Raw genomic sequence first — 18,951 nt, 5'->3', positions numbered from 1 at the left:
CAACGCTCCCACCTAACTTGGTGTCGGCTGCAAACTTACTGAGGGTGCACTCGATCCCCTCATCCAGGTCGTTGATAAAGATATTAAAGAGAACTGGCCCCAATACTGAGCCCTGGGGAACACCACTCATGACTGAGTGTGTCGTAACCACGCAGCAAGCAGTGCCAAGAAGGTGCTGTGCTGAGTCCCTGAGTCCCACCCAGCCCTACAGGGTTACAGCTCCGTGGGGCACCCTAGAGGGAAATGAGCTTGGGCTATACTTGGTAATATAACGTGTGGTGGTGCTGGGAATGGTGATGTCATTGTGGGCCTGGTGTCACACCAGTGACACTGTGGCGCCCACTCAGAGCAGGAGCTGAGGGCAGCAGAGCCAGAGCGGGGCCACAGAGCGACGCTCCCTCATGTGAGCCTCTATCCCCCCGCAGCACTAGGCACTGCAGTGACGCTATCCAGGGGGTGACGTCACGGCGCCGGTAGTGACGTTACCGCTGCGCTATCACAAGAGAGCGCGGCGCCGCCCTGCTACGATGCCCGCTCGGGACAGACCCTTAACTCCCGGTACCTGTTGCCCACCTGTAATAAATAGAATCATGTTTGTTAATCAAATCAGGCTTTCTTAAAGGCTGGTGAAAACTTACACTGTTTCGACTCTTCACATACTTAAATCGCAGGCATCCAGTGTGCTATCTGGTGCACTTTGACACCTCAAGGCCTAAATCACAGGCATCCGGTGTGCTGCCTGGGGCACTTTGACACCTCAAGGCCTAAATCACAGGCATCTGGTGTGTTTTAACACTTCAAAGGGAAGAGCTAAGTTGTGAGACAAGCTGAAAAGAGTCTCCCCAAGGACACTGATAAAGATGAGGAGCCTTCAGCCCCACGACCACCAGGAGGCGGGACAAGACCGACCCCCTAGCAACACGTCGCTCAGACACAGAATATACCAGGATTGACACATATACGGGAACCAGAAGAGTATAGAATCAGCTACTTTCGGGAAGCGGGTGTGCGCCGTTGGGTGTGCCTCCCCTTCAGAGGGAGGGAATGCTACGTCCCGGCGCAGTGGAGCAAGAACCGCGGGCAACCGAGCCAGAGAATTGTTCCCAGAGACCCCACCCTCTTCATGAATATGCAAATATAGGGCGGGGCGGTGGCAGCCAGGCCCGGAAGCGGCGCAGCTGAGTCACTTCGGCAGCGACGATGAGGCAGAACCTGTGGTGGGTGTTGTCTTTCGGCGTTTGAGGAGTCTCTCTGCGTTTGCTCTTTTTTCTCACCTCGCCTCCGCCATCATGATGGAGGAGATAGACCGGTTCCAGGTGCCCGCCGTTCGTGCCGAGATGCAGCCGCTGGTGAGGGGCGGGTGGGGCTGCGCTGTCCCTGGGAGCCGCCGCCTCGCCAGGGGGCTGGGAGGGGATGTTGGTGCTGTGGGGGCAGCAGCGCTGAGGTGGGATCCGCGTGTCGCGATCGTTATCTAACTACCGTGCTCAGTGGTGGCTGCTGTGTCATCTTGGGGCGCCCGTGGTCACGGCTGTCTGCCCGGATCTTCCCTCCTGCTCTTTTCCTCCCCCGGCATCTCACTGGGTGCTGCCAGTAATAACGGCAGAAGCCACCCGCGGGGTGGGCGGGGGCAGGCGGGCGGCAGCGATTCTGCTACTGTCTAGGTTTAAACATTGCCTCTCCAAACGCAGCGGCGTCCTGGAGCGCCCCGGCCTGGCCGGCGCATGGGGCGGATATTTCCTGCTGCCTCGGCCGGTGGGCTCCAGCGCCGGGGAGGGGAGTGCTCTGGGGGGATGGGAAGCAGCGGTAAGACTGAGGAGCTCATTCAGGGAAGGACGGGCAGATAGAGCATCTGATCTGGAGGTGCAGAGGACTGGTGGGGTTTTAGTTGACGCTTAGAGTATACGTGAGATCTGGGGAAAGAATTAGGCAGTGTTTGTGCGCAGTCTGGTCTGAGAGGTCTCCCCAGGGACGGGATATCTGCACGGGATTGGTGTCAAATACATGTGTCTGGCGTGAGTTGTATGAAGCTGTAGGATGCTCTCTGTGACTGATTTTATAGCCATTGCTCTTGGTGCAAAACTGCTATTAAATACTCGTTGTGTGAAAAATTTAGGTGTTTTGCAAAGAAACATCTCTGTCAAATTACAGTTTTGCTCACATAAAATTCTTTATGTAAGAAAGTAATCTGTGAGGGATTGTGTTTTGTGTTTGGTTTTGTTGTTTGTTTTTTTTTTTCCCATGTCAGGGCGTGTGTTTTTCATTTCAGGATGATTTTTTCACTTTATAGATGCAATTATACTCAATTAATGAGCTCTGAAGAAGTTGGCATAATGGTTACACTGCTACATGGGACTATGGGGAATTTTGCTAGAGAAGGAAGTATACAGACTTTTGGGACTTTGTGGCTGCATAAATGGGCAGTTAGAGTGGTCCTGGGCTTTTGGTAGCTTCTGAAATGACACTTATGAAGGAAGGACCGTTGCCTGGCAGCCATGTCAGCTTGCAGGAGTCCTTGCAGTTCAGAAGCCAGCTGGGGTTTACCATAGTAGTTTGCTTGGGTAACACAATTCTGCCCAATACTGCTGCTTTGTTCTATTACAATTACCATTTGTCCCTTCCCTCCCCCATCCATCGCACACTTCCAAGTACAGAATAGCCTTAGCATCTTGGGACTCTCCCCCCCCCAGTGTAAAAGCTTTCAGTTCTGCATGGTGGTCTTGGGGACAGATGGGTCATCTGATGTTGAAGGCCAAAGGAGTCTGGCAGTGTTTTTCATATCCAAAGGGCTGATGTAGAAGTTTGTTTTCCAGGTGTAACTTGAGAGCTGTTGTGAACTGCCATTAAAGCTATCAAAGACTGTTTTGAAACAAATAGAGAAGAGAAGAGGTCCCTTGCCTGATTTGAAATGCATACGCTATAAGAAATTATTCTTTCATCCTGTTTAGACTGGAGGGTGTCCTAGGAGAGCACTGTTCCTTCTGAGTCTGGCCAGTACCTGGCAGTCTGAGAAGGGTCCTTAAGTGAGGTTTGTGAAGCTGGGCTTTTCTCGACATCCTTAAAAACTTTGTGTTCTTTACCAGCATGCACGCTTTTGAATGTCCTGTTTATCTGCGTAGATAAAGTATCATCTTAGCTTTTGATGTCTTCATGCTGAACTCTAGGATAACTGCCAGAGATCTACCTAGAAACCATCAGACAAACAGGCCTGCTGATCTGCTAATGTTCAAAATTAAGAGACAGGTATGGCTATTAAATGCTGAAGGGAAGTGATTCTTGGAAAGTAGTCTGAAGCCTTTGCCACAAACTCCTGAGACTTTGGTTTGCTTTCTGAAAGTGGCAGGTGTAACACAGTATTTTAGTTTCCCAATTCTCTGCCCATGTGAAAAATGGGAGCTCTTTCTAGAGAAATTGGGTTGATGGTTCTTATATCTTGTTCTGAAGCATTGTGGCCAGGCTGGTTCCTTGCAGATGCATTTGCCAGGCTGTGGGACCTCAGGCTGGTAGCTCCAGTTGTGATGACTACAGCCAACCTAAGGATTTTGCTTAGCCACATCCTATAGTGAGGTCGTTGGCTTTCTAGCTGAGATGTCAAATCTATGCTGGTCCTGGAGGTGTAAAATTTCCAGAAACTTTGAAGATGCATTTCTGTACAGCTTTCTTTTGAACATTAGAAAAGAAAAAACAGAAAACTAGACTATCTACTGGATGCATAGTTTTTAAAAAAAAAATGAACTATCTTTTTAGTCAGTGGACAGTATGAGCATTCAGCATGCTTATAAAATCTGCATTCTTTATTTTTGGAAAATATTGACTGTCTCATCCTAGGGAAGTTGCGCTATGTGTTAAGATTTTTTTGGTTTTGTCTGATGCATTCTTAAAATAGGGAAAAACCTGAAAACAGAAAAGCAAGAGTAACTAAGAAGCAAAAAGAAAGGTTATACCTGTAGGGCTTAGAAAGAGTATGTTAATATAAAATTAGGTCTCTAGTGTAGAAACACAACTCTTCTTTCTAGAAGGCCAATTGCATCTTGGGTCGCATCTAAAGAAGCGTGGCCAGCAGATTGAGGGAGGTGATTCTCCCCCTCTACTCTGCTCTTGTGAGACCCCACCTGGAATACTATGTCCAGCTTTGGAGCCCTCAGCATAAGAAGGACATGGACCTGTTGGAACAGGTCCAGAGGAGGGCCAGGAAGATGATCAGAGGGCTGGAGCCCCTCTCCTATGAGGACAGGCTGAGAGTTGGGGTTGTTCAGCCTGGGGAAGAGAAGGCTCCGGGGAGACCTTATAGCAGCCTTCCAGTCCCTGAAGGGGGCCTACAGGAGAGATGGGGAGGGGCTGTTTGCAAGGGCATGTCGGGATAGGACGAGGGGCAATGGGTTTAAACTAGAGCAGGGCAGGTTTAGATCAGACATTAGGAAGAAGTTCTTTACACTGAGGGTGGTGAGGCACTGGAACAGGTTGCCCAGAGAGGTGGTGGAGGCCCCATCCCTGGAGACATTCAAGGTTAGACTTGATGAGGCTCTGAGCAATCTGATCTAGTTAAAGATGACCCTGCTGACTGCAGGGGGGTTGGACTAGATGGCCTTTAAAGGTCCCTTCCAACCCAACACATTCTATGATTCTAGAAGGAAAAAAGCTTCTAAAATGAAAATGTCATCCCTATGTATATTCATTGTATTGTAGCCCATGGGTTACACAGCTATATGTTTTGTAAATGCCTACAATGCATGAGACATTACAAGTGTCAGTACTGTGGGTTCTGAAATTGAACTAATGCAGATAGTGCTGCTTTTAGTTATACAGCCTGTTTTGATGCGCTGCTGTGTCGTTTATAGCAGTAGCCTAAAAATGACCTCCCTGCATACCTGTGAGAGACTGGAACCTCAAAATAATTGTCTCAAAGCTTGCTTAAGCTTCTGCAAATTGGTGGCAGGCTTGTGGGCCGATAAGAAGCTTGCTTGTGTCTATCTAGCACTTTCTGCAGACCATTCTTTTGCTTATCAGTCACCATCCAAGACTGTCACCAGCTGAAAAGGGTGTAGGCCTTTGGTTATCAGAGTGGCCAGACACCCCCCCCCCCCCATCTTCCCCAGGGCTTGCCTGGGCAACAGTGGGCAGGAAGAGCTCATATGGTGACCGCGTCAAATGACGATTAGCTGGGCAAAGGCCACTGTCACCCTGATTGGTTAAGCTACAGACTGACCTGGACTATAACTGGTGCGGTTGACCCACCACAATTGGAACTGGGACCCCCACCACCTTTACAACTTGAGAACCATGGATCAATGGGATGCTGCTGAACTCCAGAGGACCGTCGGGATGCTTTCAGGCCTGTGGTGGTGGCTATACTCTTGCTGTGCTCTGTAATACTGCTTTTCCTTTCTGCCTTTACTCTATCGCTCATCTCAGTGACTATTGCTGGGGAATAACAATAAACCTGCAGTGAGCGGCATCTGACCTTGTTTGTGTCTTAATCTCACACTTGGAATCATTGCGAACCTCTCCTGGGCCCAATGTAGTCAGACCGGGACATAACAATACCTCAGTTCTGTCATTGGGGTTGTCTTGTCCCTCCCCTACCCTGTATCAGGCCTTAGGTGCAGAGGTACAGGAGCATTTTTATTATCCCCCCCAGGCCAGGGAGAAACTCCAGCAGTGATTCCAGCACAGGCTCCTGAATGGCTGTGGTGAGGGATGCAGCTGCTGTTGCTAGAGGATGACTTGTCAGGACACAGGAGCATGTTCTGGCTGGCACTGTCCCTGCAAGCACGCTGTTTCTTCTCCACTTCTTTGCACAAAGTCTTATATGTAGTTGTTCTGTCAGTATGTCTGGAAATCTCTTCTTGAGTGAAGAAAGGGTTTATCCTCATTGGTAGTGACTCGATTGTGGGGCTTAACTTTTAATCTGAAACTTGTTTTGTGGTCGGTTGTTGCAAGTAGCTTGAAATGTGGCAAAAGACAAATTTTTGAAGTCTGCAGAACCTGAACATTCAAGGAGCTGTCTGAGCAGACTGACCTGAGAAACAGGAGAGAAAGGGAGAGGTGTCTGCATTGCACAGGGTGCATATTCTTAATTGAGAAGAAAAAACAAATAGGAGTGTTCTTGACCTGTCATGGATTGGGCTGGACTGACCAATGACAAGACAACAGATGCTCTCCCCCACCTCTTGCTTCAAGGAGAGGAAGGAGAAAGTTAGAGATTTATGAGTTTAGAAAAACTAAACTACTTCAATGAAGTATTAATAATAAAATAAAAAGGAAATAATGAAATAGATATGGTTTTGTGTGTATATATATTGTTTCAAGTTCCCAGGAAGATGCCACTGGCAGGCACTGGGGAAGTTCCAGACTGGACTCAGCGACGGATGGGAACTGGATTCCAGATCTAGCTTCAGGAACGCATGGGTCAGGATCAAAGGCAGATGAACAGACAGGGTCCTCCTCAGACATCAGTCATTGATCATTCTTGAAGAAGAAAAATCTGATCCTTTGATCCCTCAGCTTTTATACTGAGCATGGCAGGTGGGATGGAATTGGTCAGGTTTGGGTCACCTGACCTGTCTGCTCCTCTCCACAGGTGCAACCCCTCCATGGGGTAAACAACCAGGTCAGCTGACCCTGGTTGCCACAGCAACAAGTGTGAGCAAGAGCCTCTCTCCCTGAACAGAAAGTGGGCTCTGTTCCACCCTGAACCAGGACAAATGGCATTGTAAAGCTTTTGTCTGTCTGGATCTTGTGACTGGTGCTTCTAAAAACAATACGCCCCTCTGTATGAAAGCATGATTTTTGTCCCATCCACATGCATGTGATGCTAATGTAAAATACGTTCTCTGATGGCAAGAGCAGACCCTCCAGTCGAGCACCACAGAGTCAAAGGGCTTCTACAGGTACTGCTGTGTCAGTTGGGGCATGGAAAGGGGTCTCTGCTGGTGATCACACAGATGGTACAAAAGTAGTGAAGGTTCACCCCTGCTGGCTTGGCTTGTTTGGAGTAGGGGTCTTGGGTGTACAGAGAAACGTACAGTGCTCCTGTGTCTGTATAGGGATCAGCTCTGTCAGGATAGCTTCCCCTCTGCAACAACACTTCCAGTATTATCTGTGGGACAGCTTTGTTCCAGTGGCAAAATTGATTTTGCATAAGTAAAGCCTGGGTCTTGGAAATGCTGTAGTGTCTTTTTAGTTGTAGCACTGAGCCTTAATGGTTGCAAATGTGGATTTATTTTGAAAGCACAAGGGAATGCACAATACTTGAACCTTGTTTGTGGCAGCTGGCTGTGGAATACATATGGAATATGAGAAAGCTGAGTATATTTCTTGAGACAAGCTTGGGGGGGTACGTGAACAGGATGGGAATGGGAATGTGTAATGGGTTTCACAGAATCCATGTGATATGGAAACAGCAGGAAAAACTTTCTTTCTAAGTTTAGGATTCTTAAACTTCAAAGAATCTTGCAGCAAAATTGTGTTGTAGTCCAGGGAAAGACTAAACTGTTCCTCTTTACCCCTACCAACCTCTTCTGGATCTGTGGGTCTGTCTAGATCTCTGTAATCTTATTTTCCCTTTATATACAAAAAAAATTTGTGAATAGCAGTCCTTAAAATAGTTGTAGGAACAGCATGTTCACAGGCTTTGAAGGTGGAGGTCACCTAGCCCATGAGCATGTAAAAGCTGCACTTCACTTTAGGTTGTTGGCAGTTGAAAAGCCTGGGAGAAACTTATAGCTAGTGATTCAATTTCTGTGAATCTGTGTGTGTCAAAAGTTTGATCAAAACTGGAATCTAAATCACTATGCTAGTATAAAGGGTAATGGGTATGGTAAAGGAGTTACAGGAAGTCCAACTCTTCTTGAAAATGTGTTATGAAAAATCCATACTGAGGCTTGACTGGCAGGAATTGTCCCTTTCATAGAATAGAATCATTTAGGTTGGAAAAGACCCTTAAAATAGAGTCCAACCATTAACTTAATGCTACCAAGTCCACCATTAAACCATGTCCTTAAGCACCATGTGTACATGTCTCTTAAATACCTCTGGAGATGGTGACTCAACCAGTTCCCTGGGCAGCCTGTTCCAATGCTCAACAAACCTTTCAGTGAAGAAATTTTTCTTAATATCCAATCTAAACCTCCCCTGGTGCAACTTGAGGCTGTTTCCTCTCATCCTATCACTTAGGAAAAGAGACTGACACCCACCTGGCAACAATCTCCTTTCAGGTAGTTGTAGAGAGATAAGAGAGTCTCTAGACTAAACAACCCCAGTTCCCTCAGCTGCTCCTCATAAGTCTTGTTCTCTAGGCCCTTCTCTGGACATGCTCCAGCACCTCAATGTCTTTCTTGTAGTGAGGGGCCCAAAACTGAACACAGTACTCAAGGTGGGGCCTCACCAGTGCTGAGTACAGGGGGACAACCACTTCCCTAGTCCTGCTGGCCACACTATTTCTGATATGGGCAAGGATGCTGTTGGCCTTCTTGGCCACCTGGGCACATTGCTGGCTCATATTCAGCCACAGGACCCCCAGGTCCTTTTCTGCCGGGCAGCTTTCCAGCCACTCTTCCCCAAGCCTGTAGCGTTGCATGGGGTTGTTGTGACCCAAGTGCAGGACCCGGCACTTGGCCTTGCTGAATCATGTACCGTTGGCCTTGGCCCATCGATCCAGCCTGTCCAGATCCCTCTGTAGAGCCATCCTACCCTCAAGCAGATCGATGCTCCTGCCCAACTTGGTGTCGGCTGCAAACTTACTGAGGGTGCACTCGATCCCCTTGTCCAGGTCGTTGATAAAGATATTAAACAGGACTGGCCCCAATTCCAAGCCCTGGGGAACACCACTTGTGACCAGCTGCCAACTGGATTTAACTCCATTCACCACCACTCTTTGGGCCTGGCCATCCAGCCAGTTTTTTGCCCAGCGAAGCGTATGCCTGTCCAAGCCATGAACAGACATTTTCTCCAGGAGAATGCTGTGGGAAAGGGTGTTGAAGGCCTTACGAAAGTCCGGGTACACAACATCCACAGCCTTTCCCTCATCTACTAAGCGGGTTAACTTATCATAGAATGAGATCAGGTTTGTCAAGCAGGACCTGCCTTTTATAAACCCATGTTGACTGTGCCTCATCACCTGGTTGTCCTGCATGTGCCACATAATGGCACTCAGGATGATCTGCTCCATAACCTTCTTGGGCACAGAGGTCAGAGTGACAGGCCTGTAGTTCCCCAGATCCTCCTTCCAGCCCTTCTTGTGGATGGGCATCACATTTGCTAACCTCCAGTTAACCGGGGCCTCCCCAGTTAGCCAGGACTGCTGGTAAATGATGGAAAGTGGCTCGGTGAGCACTTCCACCAGCTCCCTCAGTACCCTTGGGTGTATCCCATCCAGCCCCATAGACTTGTGTGTGTCTATATGCCAAGTACAAACGTTGAAGTCCTAAGTCCTGTTTTCAGCCTTAAAAACAGGCTTTAAGAAGTCTCAAATCAAACTTGGTCAACTCTGTGGGAAAGATATTGTGCACATGCAAGGTAACATATTGTGCCAGTCTCTTAGATACTTGTTGCAGGGGACTTCCTATTAGCTGTACAGTTATGTTTGTGAAAGGTCAGGACTATCTTGCTCTGCTGTTGCAAGCCATGATGTGTCAGTGTTTTGACCAGCTGTTTTAGCTTTGGTATCATTTTTATTCCAAAGAACCCTTTTGTTTTATCCCTTTTTGTATAGAGGCCTTGCCTCTCCAGTGTTGATACAATTCTCCCACTAGCTGTTGTATGGTTTCCTCCACTCCTGCCCCTGAAGTCAAATTGAGAAATAAGAGGTAAAGGAGAAACCTGTATCCTTTGGTTTTGTTCCAAACTTTGGTAGATTTATGGGATGAGCAGCATCTTTCCTTGAAATCTGTGTTATTACCAGATTGGTATGAAGGAATGGTTGAGATTCTTACAGCTGCTAGTGGAGAGAAAATTAATCTTACATGTTATTTAGGGTTGTTGAAGCCCAGTAACTACTCCTTATAAGAAGGAGATTCCTGTGATTAGTTCTTACTTGAGACACTGAGCATCAGTCCAGTTTTTACTCAGTCTCAGATACTAGATGCTGGCTTTGGTACTGCACCAAACTTTCATGGGCTACTAGATGTTTCTTTTCCAGTAGTAACTGTAGCGGCTGAAATATTAGAACTGTAAGTGTCAGTGTGTGGTGGGTTGACCCTGGCTGAATGCCAGGTGCTCACCAAAGACACTGTATCACTCCCCCTCTTCAGTTGGACAGGGGAGAGAAAATATAATGAAAAGCTCATGGGTCAAGATAAGGACAGGGAGAGATCATTTAGCAATTACCGTCAGGCAAAACAGACTCGACTTGGGAAAAATTAATTTATTACCAATCCAATCAGAGTAGGGTAATGAGAAACAAAAACTAAATCTTAAAACACCTTACCCCCCCTCCTCTTCCTGGGCTCAACTTCATTCCCGATTTCTCTACTTCCTCCCCCCAAGCAGTGCAGGGGGATGGGTAATGGGGTTTGTGGTCCGTTCATCATATGTTGTCTCTGCTGCTCCTCCCTTCTCAGTGGGAGGACTCCTCGCACTCTTCCCCTGCTCCAGTGTGGGGTCCCTCCCATCGGAGACAGTCCTCCATGAACTTCTCCAACATAAGTTCTCCCCACAGGCTGCAGTTCTTCATGAACTGCTCCAGTGTGGACCCTTTCCATGGGGTGCAATCGTTCAGGAATAGACTGCTCCAGCGTGGGCTCCTCTGTCTCAGGTCCTGCAAGGAGTCTGCTCCAGCATGGGCTGTCCACAGGGTCACAGACTCCTTCGGGGCATCCACCTGCTCTGGTGTGGGGTCCTCCATGGGCTGCAGGTAGAAATCTGCTCCACCGTTAACCTCCATGGGCTGCAGGGGGATAACCTGCCTTACCATGGTCTTCACCACAGGCTGCAGGGGAATCTCTGCTCTGGCACCTGGAGGACCTCCTCCCCCTCCTTCATCATTGACCTTGGTGTCTGCAGAGTTATTTTTCTCACATATTCTCACTCCTCTCTTCTGGCTGCTGCCATGCAGGTGTGTTTGTTCCCCCCCCCCCCCCTTCTGTTATCCCAGAAGTGCTACCACCATCGCTGATTGGCTCAGCCTTGGCCAGTGGTGGGTCTGTCTTGGAGCTGGCTGGCATTGACTCTATCGGACATAGTGGAAGCTTCTAGCAGCTTCTCACAGAAGCCAGCCCTGTAGCCCCCCTGCTACCAAAGCCTTGCCACGCAAACCCAATACACATAGATAGACAGACTATGCACATCTTGGTTCTCAGTGGTGTTTTTAAGTTTGTTTTTTTTAAAGTGTGTTTTTTTTTTTAAGTTTTATGTTTATAGATATTTCATGTTTATATTGTAGTGGTATTTAGAGGCTGAAGGACCTTAGAAGTGGTATCTAGAGGTGGAGGAGTTGCATTGTATGTAAGGGAGAGGTGTGACTGTATAGCCCTTACAGTCAGGGATGATGTGGTTGAGAGCCTCTGGGTGAGGATTAGGGGGATGGAAAACAAAGCAGATGTCATAGTGGGTGTCTACTATTGATCGCCCAGCCAGGATGTAAGCACTGATGAGTTATTCTATAGGCAATTAGGAGAAATCTCTGGATTGGTAGCCCTAGTCCTTATGGGAGATTTCAATTTCCCAGACATCAACTGGGAATATCATACTGCTGCGATGAGCAGGTCTTGGAAATTCTTGAAGTCTGTAGGTGTTGTGGTTTTGGCCGGATTGGCCAAGCAGAATGGCCAATTCTTAAACGAGAGAGACTGTCTTCATACTGTCGCATTCTGTTAGCCACTTCATTTACAGTTAGTGAACCATCATCACATCCTCCCCAGATCAGCATTGACAAGGTATGGGAATACATTGGTGGTGCACTCTGTACAAATTTCTGCAACATAGGTCGTCTGCATGGCATTTCATCAGGATCTACATTCACTTCCCAGGCACCATAAATCACCTCTTTCACAGCCATTTCTCTCGGGTACTTAATACCTTTCTCTATGCTGGTCCATTTAATCGGGTGGCATTCAATATCATCCTTAAAAGGATATCTGCCTTTTACGGCTGATATGAGTCGCCTCCAGAGACTGAGAGTCTGTGACTTTTTCCCAAGAGCTTTATCTATACCGCCCTCTCTGGCCAGGTTTCCCAACTGCCTAGCTTCGCTACCAGCTAACTCCATGCTATCAGCCCCATTATCCCAGCATTGGAGCAACCAGGAGACAAGTGTCTCACCATCATTACGGGTAAAATCCTTTCTCATATTTCGCAGATCCTTCATAGAGAAGGATTTGATGATTACCTCTGTATCTGATTCCTCCTCCTGGGCTGACGCAGGAGCCTCTCCCCTATCGTCTTTAGAAGAACTCTTTCCTTGATCTTCATCAGAAGAGTCCTCCCCCCTGCTATCTGGCCTTACTTGGTCTTTGTCACAAGGGACAGAGGAACTTACTGACCTCCTCTCTTTCCTTCTGGTCACCGGGGCAACTTGTACCGGTGCCGAAGGAGTTCGAGTAGTGCATATCGTACAACACCTGCTCTTGCACCAAGATTTAAAGAGAAATCACCCCTGCACCCCATGCAGGAAAATTGACACCAAAAACATGATTTTAGGAATGTAACTGTCAGTCACGGTACCCAAAGGAGATCCCTCTCCTGGCTCTGATGGTGACAATTTGACATAGGAAGTAAAGGGCGAAGTAAACATATCCATGGTAAAATTCAAAGTATAATTAGCGTAAGTAGTAACAGAATCCATTACGTAATGCCCAAGGTATGAAGGTAAAGAAGCTATACATTCAACCACAGCCTGGATCACAATTAGAAACAGCAGCAAAATAGCACGTTTGAACCACCGTATACAGACAGAAAGAGCAAGCAAGCAATACAGCACATAAGGCCAGCTAAGCGTTGTTATATCAATTAACTTTAAAGTAATCGCTACAAAGAGACGATACAATAATCTGTTTAGCAACGACATGATGTGAGCTGTCTGTATCAATCTCTGAGTAAACTGGAATTCAAACTATTCAGACCATCTATCAGAACTCTGGTAGTACCACAGTTGGGCCACAATCGTGCCCCATATTGGGCGCCAATAAATCTGTTGTGGTTTTGGCCGGATTGGCCGATCAGAATGACAGATGGCCCTCCCCCCCCATCTCTCCTCAGAGAGGAGAGGAAGAGATAAGGAGATTTATGAGTTTAGAAAAAGAACTAAACTACTTTAATGAAATTAATAACAAATAAGAAAATAGTAAATAATAATAGAATAATAAAAATCAAAGGAAAGAAGCATACAGTATATACAAAACCGTATCCAGCTCCCAGGATGGCGATTGCGTCACCAGCGGGCACAGGGAAAGTCCCAGACTGGAGTCAGCGATGGACAGGAGCTGAATTCTGGAACTAGAGTCAGGAATGCTCAGATCAGGATCAAAGGCAGACGAACAGACAGGGTCCTCCTCAGACGTTGGCCATTAAAGAAAAAACAAGCCAGAGACCCCTTTGATCCCTCAGCTTTTATACTGAGTGTGATGCAGATGGGATGGAATGCCCTGTTGGTCAGTTTTGGGTCACCTGTCCCATCTGCTCCTCCCTGCAGGTGGGACCCCTCTACGCTTCTCTGCTTCTGACCCTCTAATGGGGCAAAACAGCGAAGTGAGCTGACCTTGGTTGTTATAGCAATAAGTCTAAGCAAGAGCCTCTGTGCGTACCATTCCTTGGTATAATCAGGTCTTATCACTCTGAGAGTGAACAGTGTCTGAACAATATGCTGTTAATTTCAGACTTTGGTCAGTTAGAAGAGGCCCAGCTAAAAAGTAAAATTACAAATCAGAAAATTGGTTCTGTTTTACCTCAAACCAGGACAGTAGGAGATTACTTCTTGTCACAGGTACTCAGTGAGACAACTAGGAAGGATGCCCTCCTAGACTTGTTGTTTGTGAAGGACTCATGGGAGATGTGATGGTAGGTGGCTGTCTCAGCCACAGTAATCATGAAATGGTTGAGTTTAAAATTTTCAGTAGAATGAAAAAAAAGGTTAGCAGAGTTGCTACCCTGGACTTCAGGTGAGCAAACTTTAAGCTATTCAGGGAGCAATTTAGCAGAGTACCCTGGAAGTTCCAGAGTACCTCTTGGAGCTCAAGAGGAAAAAGAAATTGCACGATCTCTGGAAGCGAGGTCAGGCTTCGTAGGAAGATTACAGAGCTGTGGTTTCTATGTGCAGGGAGAAGATACGAAAGGCCAAAGCTCAACTAGAGTTGAAACTGGCCAGTGTTGTTTCAGATAACAAGAAAGGCTTTTTTAAGTATGTTAATAGCAAGAGGAGGTCTAAAGAAAACATTGGACCTGACAAATAGGGATGAAGAAAAAGCAGAGGCATTCAATGTGACTTTTGCTTTAGTCTTTAATAATACTGACAGACCTTGGGCTCCCTGGTCCCCTGAGTTGGAGGACCATGACTGTGGGAACGGTGATTTTTCCATTTGTGGACACTAAAATTGTAAAGGACTGGCTGTATCAGCTGAATGTTCACAAGTCCATGGGGCCTGATGGGATTCATCCCAGAGTACTGAAGGAGCTAGTGGATGTTATGGCAGGACCCCTCTCGATCACCTACCAAAGGTCTTGGGAGTCTGTGGAGGTCCCCGCTGACTGGAAGCTAGCCAAGGTTATTCCAATTTACAAGAAGGGCATGAGGGAAGACCCAGGGAACTACAGACCGGTTAGTCTAACCTCAGTACCTGGAAAAATTATGGAGAAGATTATACTGAGTACTACTGAAAAGCATTTAAAGAATAATGCAATCATCAGGCACAGTCAACATGGGTTCACAAAGGGAAAGTCCTGTTTAACTAATTTGATATCCTTCTCTGATAAGGTCACCCACCCAGTGGATGAAGGGAAGGCGGTGGATGTAGTTTCTCTGGATTTTAGTAAGGCTTTTGATACTGTCCCTCACAACATCCTTCTGGACAAGTTGTCCAAATGTGAGATGAGTGGGTTCACAGTGCACTAGACGAAGAACTGGCTGAAGGGCAGAGCTCAAAGGGTTGTAGTGAATGGGGCTACATCTGGCTGGCAACCAGTCACCAGTGGTGCTCCTCAGGGCTCAATTCTAGGGCCAGTTCTGTTCAATATTTTTATCAGTGATCTGGATGCAGGAGTTGAACGCACCATTAGCAAGTTTGTTGACGATACTAAACTGGGAGGTGCTGTTGACTCTCTTGAGGGACAAGAGGCCTTGCAGAAGGATCTAGATAGATTGGAGCATTGGGCTATGATTAATGGGATGAAATTTAACAAGTCAAAATGTCAGATTCTGCACCTGGGATAGAGTAACACTGGACACCAGTATAAATTGGGAGAGGAGTGGTTGGAGAGCAGCCCTGCAGAAAGGGATCTGGAGGTGCTGGTTGACAGCAGGCTCAATATGAGTTAGCAGTGTGCCCTGGCAGCCAAGAGGGCAAACCACATCCTGGGGTGCATCAAACACAGCATAACCAGCCAGTCAAGAGGTGATTATCCCATTGTATTCAGCGTTGGTGTGGCCTCACCTTGAGTACTGTGTGCAGTTCTGGGCCCCACAATTTAAGTAGGATGTGAAGGTCCTTGAATGCATCCAGAGGAGGGCAACAAAGCTGGTGAAAGAGCTGGAAGGCATGTCCTATGAGGAGTGGCTAAGGACTTTGGGCTTGTCTAACTTGGAGAAAAGGAGTCTGAGGGGTGACCTCATTGCTCTCTGCAGCTTCCTGAGGAGGGGAAGTGGAGAGGGAGGTGCTGATCTCTTCTCCCTGGTATCCAGTAATAGGACATGTAGGAATGGTTCAAAGCTGCACCAGGGGAGGTTTAGACTGGACATTAGGAAGCATTTCTTTACCGAGAGGGTGGTCAAACACTGGAACAGGCTTCCTAGAGAGGTAGTCAATGCCCCATCCCTTCCTACTGAAATATAATATTCTATTCTATTCACACACTGGTCACACCGTGTAGCTGAGACTTTGATGTTGGGGTCAGAGCTGAATGCATCAGTCTAGGGAAGCTTGTAAAAAAGGACAAAATTGCCAAGTGAATTCCAATAGTGAAAGCCTGTGGTGAATCTCAGTGTGCTCATAGGCATTCACAAGCAAAAGGCTAATTAGTCAAGTAAATGTTTTTTTGGGTGGATGAGCTATAGAGAAAGAAATGCACCCATTCAGTATGCACAGAAGCAAAGTGTGTTTGTGCAAAGAGGCAGCTCCAGCTGAGCTGCTGTGGGAATGCTGTCTTCTTGCAGATGGAGTCTTTTACTATGGAGTCCTGTGCATTGCTGCAGAACGTATATGAAGTGATGGATGGGAAATATGACAGTGCCTTGATGCTCCTGGGCCAGGGATAGATACATGCTGGCACTGGGGATGCTGTCTCTGGCCCAGCTCAGTTTCTTTTTGATTCCATTTTACTCTTTGGAGGGAGTGAACCTGACCCATGCATGCAGTGGTGGTTGCCCAGACTCTGCTGGTGCTTTGTGATCCCTCTGTGCTAGTCACGAGTCTGTTGTGTGGCAGTAATGTGTTCTCCTGTGGGCCTGCTGTAGAGGTGCAGTGCTGCTGAGGCAGAAAAAACATCATTCCAAACCTTGGAGTGGTGTGGACTGGCATTGTTATGGACTCTGATGGTGTGCCCTTCATCATCCCCACCTCCAGTGTCAGGGGCAGGGGTGCAGTCTTCACCAGTTGCCAGGCTTCCTCTGTAGTCAGTAGGGGGAAAGGAAGACACATCTCCAGGGATGGACTTGTTTCCTTTTAAGATGAGTGTCTAAGACAGGATGGAATTAATCGCTCGTTGAAAATCCATCTTTCTCTTCTCTGGTGATCTACGAAGCCTTTTCTATTTGTTTGGTCTAGGGCCCAGCTTTGAGGTTGCTCTAGTTGAGTCCTCTGGTCCAGGATCAGAGTCCGGATCCTCATAGGCACCTCAGAACACTTCTCCCCTCCCGCTGTTCATACAAATGGGTGTCTAATGTCACTGGCAGGTTACCCACAAGGAGAAGCTACTGTCAGCACATCAGCTTCCAAGAAAAGCAGGGTCTGGTTTTGATTTAAAGAGCTTAAGTATAATTTTAATAGTTTGAATCTGAGTTATTCCAGATGACCAGGCCCTTTCCCTGCCATGTGAAGTGCTGGCTGTGGGTTCCTTCCATGTGGGAGCTCGTGTTCAAGTGCTGGACTGCACCAGCACAGGAGGCAGTATCTGGACATCGCACCATGTCCTTTACTATAACATGTCTACTCCCATGCCTTCCTGCAGCCAGCAGATTGGGGCTCCAAGGACTTGGTTGTGTTCAGTATCACTAGGAAGCATCCAGCTCTTGGAGTCATGCTCTTTAAAAATGGCTGTATCCTGCTTTTTCCCAGACTGTCAGAGAAAAGGTTTTCATCTGGGAAGCCTGGACCCGGGTGGTGGCCTGCCACTTACCACCTTAAACATCCCGTGTGTGTATATATATGCATGTTCAATTTAGTTTCTAGCTTCTAGGTGGGAAGAAGTGAATGTGTTTGAAAACCAATTTTAATTTTCACTATCGTGCTAAATAGAGACAGTTCCAACAGGTTTGAAGTTTGCCATGAAAGGACTTCAAATATTTTCATCAGTGCTGGAGCTGACTGAATTGGTAGTTTGTCTATCTGAATCCTTTGATGTGCTGTACCATAGAGTACAACACTACCTGGATTAGCTTGTCTGCAAGTAGGCGTGATGGGGTGGACTCTGTGTTTGGGGAGCTTTGGTTTTCAGGGGGACTTCAGTGACAGTGAAAGGTGCTGTACTGATAGATACTGAAGTTAAATCTTTCCGGTTATCCACAAAATAGGCCAGATTGGGAAGTACAGACTTCTTCGTTCCTCTCCAAGATGGAACAGAGATTGAATGAGTAGGAAAATTCAGTCCTAATTTCTTCTGAGCTGGACTTTCACGCAGCTCGTCATGAGCTTTTTAGTTTTAATCATGAGGTTGACTGGTCTGCTTAGAACTCAGCTGTAACTGTAAATGTGTTTCATACAACACCCCGAAGAGTCATCACATGGAAATGGTTTCAGACAACTGTCAGCCCAGATTGAATTTGAACTGGTGACCCACCCTCCATATTATATTCCCAGTATCATCCATCGTATAAGTCAGATGTTGAAATCTGGTATTTCCAGAGGTACTTTTAGCATATTAAACCTGCTTCCAAAGTTCTGTGTTTTGCCCCTAGGTTTCAGCCATTCAAAACACCAGCATGTTCTCTGTTCCCTCTGAATGCAGGTGGGAATAGACTCACCTAACAGACAGAGAAGAGACTGCATAACTTCTAGCTAAACCATTCTGTTTTGTTTCATTTTCTTTCTTAACAGGATCCAACAGCTGCATCTATTTCGGACAGAGATTGTGATACGAGAGAGGGAGAGACTGTAGCCATGAACTATAAGCCATCCCCACTTCGAGTGAAATTAGGTGAGTCTCTGCTGATGGAGAGTGAAAAGGTCTGAAATATGGCGAGATGCTCATGGGATCATATGCAGATCTCCATGCATGTGGCTGAGCATGCTAGCTCAGCTCAGATAATTCACAGAGCAGTTTCAGTGTGATTCTGCTGCTCAGGGAACTGACCTACAAACATGCAAGGACCATTTATCTTGGGCTGTGTTAGAGGAAGGAAGCTATACCTTGAAAGGAAGGCATAGCTTTTTAAACGTACAGATTTTTATCGAGCTAAGATCAAGGCTTGGCCAGAAAAAGAATGAAGATAATATAGAGGGACTGTAAAAGGAAGAGAAGACGGATTAACTGCAAACACAAGGGAAAGGATCAGAGGCTTGGACTACCAGAAAAAGATAGAGCTGTATTACCGTGAGGTGGAGGGTTTGTTAGGGTTGTGAAGATTCATGTAGAAATACTTGTGCTATTTCT

The 18,951-nt window shown here is 46.9% G+C and overlaps 1 protein-coding gene across 7 annotated transcripts in view; it reads left to right on the top strand.

Moving 5' to 3' along the window:
* The first annotated feature begins 1,046 nt into the window (after nt 1-1,046).
* LOC128901979 (protein FAM219A-like) overlaps nt 1,047-18,951 on the top strand; it is a 72,440-nt gene continuing 54,535 nt past the window's right edge. For 2 of the 7 annotated variants that reach the window (XM_054184205.1, XM_054184199.1), the window contains exons 1-2: nt 1,047-1,349; nt 18,396-18,495. In XM_054184205.1, coding sequence (XP_054040180.1) covers nt 1,290-1,349; nt 18,396-18,495 — 160 coding nt within the window. In that variant the 5' untranslated portion in view covers nt 1,047-1,289. Of the gene's footprint in view, nt 1,350-5,143; nt 5,330-12,139; nt 12,267-18,395; nt 18,496-18,951 lie in introns of those variants that run through there. The other 5 variants (XM_054184202.1, XM_054184201.1, XM_054184200.1 and 2 more) reach the window with 5 other exon arrangements.

This window comes from Rissa tridactyla, chromosome W (assembly GCF_028500815.1).
Source record: "Rissa tridactyla isolate bRisTri1 chromosome W, bRisTri1.patW.cur.20221130, whole genome shotgun sequence".
NCBI lineage: Eukaryota > Metazoa > Chordata > Aves > Charadriiformes > Laridae > Rissa > Rissa tridactyla.
This window is presented reverse-complemented; position numbering and strand designations above follow the sequence as displayed.